Raw genomic sequence first — 8,632 nt, 5'->3', positions numbered from 1 at the left:
ATGGTAAGCGTCGCGTCTAGGCCGCCCTGGGAGGTCACACAAGACATTGATGCCATTACGGAGGTGCAGTGGAAGTGTTCAGGCGCCCGATCCACAAAACGTTCGTATATATGCCATTCGTAAGCCTATGATAAAGTATAGTGTTACGATAGGTCGTAACGTTACAAACGCTTTGTGGATCTGGACACAGGGGCATGTCATGCTTAGAAACAGCGTTAGAAAGACATATAGGTATATAGGCCCTACCCTAGTACTATATAAAAGGCCCTTTATATAGTATATAGTACTAGGGTAGGGCCTATATACCTATATGTCTTTCTAACACTGTTTCTAAGCGTGACACGCCCCTGTGCTTCCCTATACGCGTATGACGCATTGCCTATGGGTCGGATCATCTGGGGGGACACGTAGTTTTGGTTTGTTGGTCGTTTAACGCCGCACTCAGCAATATTTTAGCTTTATGACGACGGTGTGTAAATAATCGAGTATGGACCAGACAATCCAGTGATCAAACGCATGAGCATCGATCAATGCAGTTGGGATACGATGACATGTATCACCCAAGTTAGCGAGCCTGATCAGCCGATTCCGTTAGTCGCCTCTTACAGGCACGAGCTGCCGAGGACAATTCTAACCCGTGTTTTCATGGATCGTTTAACTATGGTGTGAGCATGCCGAACTTCAGGAACCGAAACATTACATTCAAAATGAGTTGTCCATGATAAGCAAACAGTGTGTGTGACGTCACAATAGCAATGACGTCATAGAATGGTTCCATGACGACGTTCCTAGTCCAAGTTCTCAGTTCTAAGCGCATTGTCTTGTCTTTGTGCTCAGACGTACATTTGTTGCTTGTCATAAACATCAGCCTATTACTGATTGCTGATATTTGATACCTGTGAGCTTCATCTGCTGCAGACGAGGTAAGCAAGTCTGTTGAAAAGACTATACTATTTATGTGCTTTTTATCTTGCATTTCCAAAATAAAAACACGCCATTAAATAATCTTGACCTCATTCGTCGGGAGAGGCATTACCGAAAGTGCTAAAAACGTAGATTTCGAAATTTAAAAAGAATGTGTATTTTTCTATCAAACAGATGGCTTTGTGCACGGAAGGTCGTTTGAAGCAACGAAAACCTCTCTCTCCCATTCTCGAGATGGAAGACGAGGCGGCGTCTATCTTGTCTTGCGCTAGATCAAAGGATCTACACAATGATTTACTCGGTAGGTCATCGGTCTACTCAATTTTAAGAATTTTTATTTATTAAGAGTGACAACACAAATAGATAAACTGGGGTGTGTTTTTGTAAGTCACATAGATTTACAAATCTATTGTTTCAAGTGGATGCATAATCTTTGTCAACATGCTAAACATCTGAAGAGAATTACTGCGTTCAGGTCACTAATCACGTCCTGATGTTGGACTTGTTTAACGCAGTCCATGTTTTTTTGTTTTCAGCCCAATACATGGACTTAAAAGCTCAAGTTGGAGATATGGAAGAGAGGTAAGCAGAAGCTGGGCGACTAGACGTCTTTTCCGTTTTCCGGTGGCAAAAGAATGTATCAAAAGGAGACACGGAAATATACTTTCAGTACTTCAAGCTGTCTCGCATAAGAAAATCTGAGAAGAAACTGTGTTGTGGGGAAAAATTACAAACAGAAGTAAAAAACTATATATTCAATCATATGAAAGGCATTTTGAGGACAGTTGTTGCATACTCTTGTATAATCATAATACATGTGTTTTGGAGCAATCTATGTCTCTTTCCGCAGCCTTCTTGACCATCTTCTCCAAGTAAACGAGAACCTGCGCCAGGTGAATGAGCAACAGAGCCGCGAGCTCCGACGTGAACATGAACTGAGACGTAAAGCAGAAAAAGAGAGGGCGGAGTTCAGAGTAGAATATCTAAATTTCAAGCTCAGTTTGACAATGGAGCATGCCGAACTGCAGGAACTAAAACAGACGCTGGAGGAGCTCACCAGTAGCTGGGAGAATGAGAAACAGGCGGAGGCAGAGCAGAAGAAGAAGCTGGAGCAAGAGCTCAAGCAGGTGAAATCCATCCGGCGTCAGGCTCTATCTCTGACCTGCCAAACTCCAGTCAAGGCACAAGCCAGTCTCCCAGTCGTAGCTCCTCCAGCCCACCCGAAGAAGGCACAAAGACCCTATACAGGAAAAAACAAAAGCAGAGTACCGGCCAAGATCCAGCCTGCACAGAACAACAGGAGCACACCCTCTGGTTGTGGGGATAGTGTGAAGAAGACCATGGATGAGAGAAAGACCAAGGTGACTCCTGGGAAAGAACTCAGAACGAAGGACATTAAGAGTGGTCAAAATCTCACCAAACAGTCACGCAGATACTCAAGAAGAGTTCGCCAGATGCATTAAGACATTTAGAGATTGTTATGTGATTGTTGAAGAATATTTCCATTGAGTGTGTTCATACAAATTCCAGTTTTTGTTTGATGACCAGAACTTTCTTTATGAGATGGACACTAAATATTTGTGAAGCAAAACTTTGGTCTTACTGTGATTAAAATTTGTTCCTGATCAAATATTGTTGGTTGTTTTGTTGGAACTGCCGTTAGGGTTTATGCAATGTAGTGGTACTGGTGAATTGCTTGAGCGGGTCCACTGATCATGTAGCGGTACTGCTGAAGTGAGTCTACTGACAATGTAGTGGTACTGCTGAAGTGAGTCCACTGATCATGTAGCGGTACTGCTGAAGTGAGTCTACTGATCATGTAGTGGTACTGCTGAAGTGAGTCCACTGATCATGTAGTTGTACTGCTGAAGTGAGTCTACTGATAATGTAGCGGTATTGCTGAAGTGAGTCTACTGATAATGTAGCGGTACTGCTGAATTGTGTCCACTGACCATGTACTGCTGAAGTGAGTCTACTGATCATGTAGATGTAATGCTGAAGTGAGTCTACTGATCATGTAGTGGTACTGCTGAAGTGAGTCTATTGATCATGTAATGGTACTGCTGAAGTGAGTCTACTGATCATGTAGCGGTACTGCTGAATTGTGTCCACTGATCATGTACTGCTTAAGTGAGTCTACTGATCATGTAGATGTAATGCTGAAGTGAGTCTACTGATCATGTAGTGGTACTGCTGAAGTGAGTCTACTAATCATGTAATGGTACTGCTGAAGTGAGTCTACTGATCATGTAGCGGTACTGCTGAAGTGGGTCCACTGATCATGTACTGCTGAAGTGAGTCTACTGATCATGTAGATGTAATGCTGAAGTGAGTCTACTGATCACGTAGCGGTACTGCTGAAGTGAGTCCACTGATCATGTACTGCTGAAGTGAGTCTACTGATAATGTAGATGTAATGCTGAAGTGAGTCCACTGATCATGTAGTGGTACTGCTGAAGTGAGTCCACTGATAATGTAGTGGTACTGCTGAAGTGAGTCTACTGATAATGTAGTGGTACTGCTGAAGTGAGTCTACTGATAATATAGTGGTACTGCTGAAGTGAGTCCACTGATTATGTAGATGTACTGCTGAAGTGAGTCCACTGATTATGTAGTGGTACTGCTTAAGTGAGTCTACTGATCATATAGTGGTACTGCTGAAGTGAGTCCACTGATCATGTAGTGGTACTGCTGAAGTGAGTCCACTGATCATGTAGATGTACTGCTGAAGTGAGTCTACTGATAATGTAGCGGTACTGCTGAAGTGAGTCTACTGATCATGTAGTGGTACTGCTGAAGTGAGTCCACTGATCATGTAGTGGTAGTGCTGAAGTGAGTCCACTGATCGTGTAGTGGTACTGCTGAAGTGAGTCTACTGATCATGTAGTGGTACTGCTGAAGTGAGTCTACTGATCATGTAGCGGTACTGCTGAAGTGAGTCTACTGATCATGTAGTGGTACTGCTGAAGTGAGTCCACTTATCATGTAGTGGTACTGCTGAAGTGAGTCTACTGATCATGCAGTTGTAATGCTGAAGTGAGTCCACAGATCATGTAGTGGTATTGCTGAAGTGAGCCCACTGATCATGTAGTGGTACTGCTGAAGTGAGTCTACTGATCATGTAGTGGTACTGCTGAAGTGAGTCCACTGATCATGTAGTGGTACTGCTGAAGTGAGTCTACTGATCATGTAGTGGTACTGCTGAAGTGAGTCTACTGATCATGTAGTGGTACTGCTGAAGTGAGTCTACTGATCATGTAATGGTACTGCTGAAGTGAGTCTACTGATCATGTAGCGGTACTGCTGAAGTGGGTCCACTGATCGTGTATCATTGCTGCTGAAGTGAGTCTACTGATCATGTAGTGGTAATGCTGAAGTGAGTCTACTGATCATGTAGCGGTACTGCTGAAGTCTGAGTCCACTGATCATGTACTGCTGAAGTGAGTCTACTGATCATGTAGATGTAATGCTGAAGTGAGTCCACTGATCATGTAGTGGTACTGCTGAAGTGAGTCCACTGATCATGTAGTGGTACTGCTGAAGTGAGTCTACTGATCATGTAGTGGTACTGCTGAAGTGAGTCTACTGATCAATGTAGTGGTACTGCTGAAGTGAGTCCACTGATCATGTAGTGGTACTGCTGAAGTGAGTCTACTGATTGGTGTGTAGTGGTACTGCTGAAGTGAGTCTACTGATCATGTAGTGGTACTGCTGAAGTGAGTCCACTGATCATGTAGTGGTACTGCTGAAGTGAGTCCACTGATCATGTAGATGTACTGCTGAAGTGAGTCTACTGATCATGTAGCGGTACTGCTGAAGTGAGTCTACTGATCATGTAGTGGTAGTGCTGAAGTGAGTCCACTGATCGTGTAGTGGTACTGCTGAAGTGAGTCTACTGATCATGTAGTGGTACTGCTGAAGTGAGTCTACTGATCATGTAGCGGTACTGCTGAAGTGAGTCTACTGATCATGTAGTGGTACTGCTGAAGTGAGTCCACTGATCATGTAGTGGTACTGCTGAAGTGAGTCTACTGATCATGCAGTTGTACTGCTGAAGTGAGTCCACTGATCATGTAGTGGTACTGCTGAAGTGAGTCCACTGATCATGTAGTGGTACTGCTGAAGTGAGTCTACTGATCATGTAGTGGTACTGCTGAATTGTGTCCACTGATCATGTAGTGGTACTGCTGAAGTGAGTCTACTGATCATGTAGATGTAATGCTGAAGTGAGTCCACTGATAATGTAGTGGTACTGCTGAAGTGAGTCTACTGATAATGTAGTGGTACTGCTGAAGTGAGTCTACTGATAATGTAGTGGTACTGCTGAAGTGAGTCTACTGATCATGTAGTGGTACTGCTGAAGTGTGTCCACTGATCATGTAGTGTTACTGCTGAAGTGAGTCTACTGATCATGTAGATGTAATGCTGAAGTGTGTCCACTGATCATGTAGATGTAATGCTGAAGTGTGTCCACTGATCATGTAGTGGTACTGCTGAAGTGAGTCTACTGATCATGTAGATGTAATGCTGAAGTGTGTCCACTGATCATGTAGTGGTAGTGCAGAAGTGTGTCCACTGATCATGTAGTGGTACTGCTGAAGTGAGTCTACTGATCATGTAGATGTAATGCTGAAGTGAGTCTACTGATCATGTAATTCTACTGCTGAAGTGAGTCTACTGATCATGTAGTGATACTGATGAATTTCGTCCACTGATTATGTAGTGGTACTGCTGAAGTGAGTCTACTGATCATGTAGATGTAATGCTGAAGTGTGTCCACTGATCATGTAGTGGTACTGCTGAAGTGAGTCTACTGATCATGTAGATGTAATGCTGAAGTGAGTCTACTGATCATGTAGATGTAATGCTGAAGTGAGTCCACTGATCATGTAGTGGTACTGCTGAAGTGAGTCCACTGATAATGTAGTGGTACTGCTGAAGTGAGTCTACTGATAATGTAGTGGTACTGCTGAAGTGAGTCTACTGATAATATAGTGGTACTGCTGAAGTGAGTCCACTGATTATGTAGATGTACTGCTGAAGTGAGTCCACTGATTATGTAGTGGTACTGCTGAAGTGTGTCCACTGATCATGTAGTGGTACTGCTGAAGTGAGTCTACTGATCATGTAGATGTAATGCTGAAGTGTGTCCACTGATCATGTAGTGGTAAGTACCACTGCTGAAGTGAGTCTACTGATCATGTAGATGTAATGCTGAAGTGAGTCTACTGATCATGTAATTCTACTGCTGAAGTGAGTCCACTGATTATGTAGTGGTACTGGGCGTAAAGGAAAATATTATGAATTCGGCACTGTGAGACAGTGTATGATCAATTAACGATAGTCTGGGAACCGTCTCTGGTTTTAGACATAGACTGCCATGTAAGCAAACTAAACTTGTTCATAATTAGAACTGCACATTTACCTAAACGAAAGTAGTAGTTATAATGACTGTGTAAATGAGTATGTTTTTATGTTGCTGCTGTCAGAAGAAACGGTAATGAAACCAGATGTGCTGGTTGCTTTTTGTTAATTCACCAGAAATACCGTGAAATAGGCTTTCATCTCTTGGTTTGTTTTACCACAGATGACTCAACTTCAAAGTACATAGCAAACGGAGTGTGTTCATTTTCTCGTTTACCTTTCACAGGCAATCCAATCTGACAAAATGGTAATGTGTGATGCAAAACTCCTGACATTTACCGATTTTCTGGATGATAATGATTGTTTGCGAAAGAACAAAGCACCATTAAAATGACATTCCCAAATGATATGTTACCAGCGGGATCTCTGCAAGCTGATATGATTTACGTGGTATGAGGGATATGTGTATTAATGGAGGATAAATCTTTCACGTTGCTGTTGCAATATCCCTTGCGTGCCACGGAGTAGTTTGTCCAAACATAGTCATCATATATAGTCTGTACAATTAAAACTGAAAAACAAAATGGAATGTACTGTAATTTATACAGATTAAGATCATATCTTATGTACCGGATCACATTCAATATTCTCCACCATACCCTAAATCCTTGCAAATTGACCATATCCAATGAAACTGATTATATCCTATGCACTTGATCATATCCTATATACTTGATCATACTTAATATAGTTGGTCATATCCTACACACTTGATCCTGCCCGTTACACTTCATCATTCAGACCCGTGAAGCTCCGGGTTAGAATTCATCTTCAGTAACCCATGGGGGCGGTGGGGTAGCCCAATGGTTAAAGCGTTGGCTCGTCACGCCGAAGACCCGGGTTCGAATCCCCACATGCGTACAATGTGTGAAGCCCATTTCTGGTGTCCCCCGCCGTGATGTTGCTGGAATATTGCTAAAAGCGGCGTAAAACAAAACTCAGTCAGTCAATCAGTAACCCATGCTTGTCGTAAGAGGCGACTAACGGGATCGGGTGGTCAGGCTCGCTGCTTTGGTTGACATATGCCATCATATCTCAATGGCGTAGATCGATATTCATGCTGTTGATCACTGGATTGTCTGGTCCAGATCCGATCATTTTGCAGATCGCCGGAATATAGCTGGAATAATGCTGAGTGCGGCGAAAAAACTAAACTCACTCACTCACTTCATCATTTATTAGCAATACCCGTGACCATGTCGAAGATATCATATATTTCCTGGTTAGTTATCCCGTTCCATGTATACTTGCTAATGTGCTGATAATGTCCGATAACGTCCTGACATTAAGCAGCACCAGTTTTGTTTTATGACTCTAAAGTGTCTCAATGTGGGAAATAAATAAGAGAATACATGATGATCATCAGCAACACATTTCTTTTTGTTCGTAAAAGGAACAAAATTATCGATTACATTTATCTGCGATTGTTCAGTTTAAGAGGCAAAAGCTGGCACAGCAATGCCCGGATTTTCACAAGCCGTTAGAACAATATAGAAGAAATCAGTCAAGCGCCTAATGCACTTCCCGCGATGGGAACTCCCACCAAATATATATTAAGGAGATCAACGCTCTGAGATTAACTGTAATGGGGATCAGACTGCTTCTATGATGAAAGGCGCATTCTTTAACTTTTGATCGAAATTAAATGTAGTGTTAAATAATCAATGAACATCAAACAATAAGGACGGATATTAGTTCGATCATCGGAACGTACAGCTCATAAGAACATCTCAAACAGAGGCCGTTAATTTCATGGCGAATTTGAATGCAATCACAGCATAGCTTCGCACGTAGCCATAACGCCATGTTTGGAATTTTTTTTTGCAAGATTGATATTCATGTTAGAGTAGCTTTCAGCTGCTTTGTCAAAATGGGATATGTTTGGAAATTCGTTTTTAATATTGATTGCGTTTAAGAAATGTAATTGCTTTAGAGTTGTATTTGAAAGCGTCCATTGCGATTCAGCGTTGTTCGGCTTAATGTTTTGGGGGAGTTCTGCCTTGCATCTTGCGTGATCGGACTTACTGATAATACATCGTTGATCTGTAGTAAAGTGCACAAAACAGCTACAGAGCGTCGTCAGAACTAACAACCTTGTCCGGGACTCAGTGTTGAAATCAGGATGCTGTGAACACCTTCAGTTGCCTGAGAAGATTTCCGTGTAAGGTGTTCAATACCTTGTAACTGGGCGTGGTTCCATCTATAGATCAGAGAGCGTGAGTGACGATTTCACCTCCATGTTTTACAAATTTCATCCACAATATTTCATGCTTATAAACAAAAT

At 42.3% G+C, this 8,632-nt stretch overlaps 1 protein-coding gene across 1 annotated transcript; it reads left to right on the top strand.

Moving 5' to 3' along the window:
* The first annotated feature begins 1,097 nt into the window (after positions 1-1,097).
* On the top strand, positions 1,098-2,544 carry LOC124263729 (myosin-2 heavy chain-like). Its single transcript, XM_046698396.1, has 3 exons — positions 1,098-1,225; positions 1,461-1,506; positions 1,775-2,544. The coding sequence occupies exons 1-3, from the start codon at positions 1,099-1,101 to the stop codon at positions 2,385-2,387; spliced, it is 786 nt and encodes a 261-aa protein (XP_046554352.1). The 5' UTR covers position 1,098; the 3' UTR covers positions 2,388-2,544.
* Positions 2,545-8,632: the final 6,088 nt, after the last annotated feature.

This window comes from Haliotis rubra, unplaced genomic scaffold (genome assembly GCF_003918875.1).
Source record: "Haliotis rubra isolate DU_JTF1 unplaced genomic scaffold, ASM391887v1 Scf120, whole genome shotgun sequence".
Taxonomy (NCBI): domain Eukaryota; kingdom Metazoa; phylum Mollusca; class Gastropoda; order Lepetellida; family Haliotidae; genus Haliotis; species Haliotis rubra.
Note: the sequence above shows the minus strand (reverse complement) of the source record. Positions and strands in the feature narration are given on the sequence as shown.

Excerpts from the sequence above, each read along its gene's own strand:
- LOC124263729 (XM_046698396.1), top strand. The coding sequence starts at position 1,099 with ATGGCTTTGTGCACGGAAGGTCGTTTGAAGCAACGAAAACCTCTCTCT. Across the intron at positions 1,226-1,460 it reads TCTACACAATGATTTACTCG|CCCAATACATGGACTTAAAA; the intron begins GTAGGTCATCGG and ends TTTTGTTTTCAG. Across the intron at positions 1,507-1,774 it reads GTTGGAGATATGGAAGAGAG|CCTTCTTGACCATCTTCTCC; the intron begins GTAAGCAGAAGC and ends CTCTTTCCGCAG.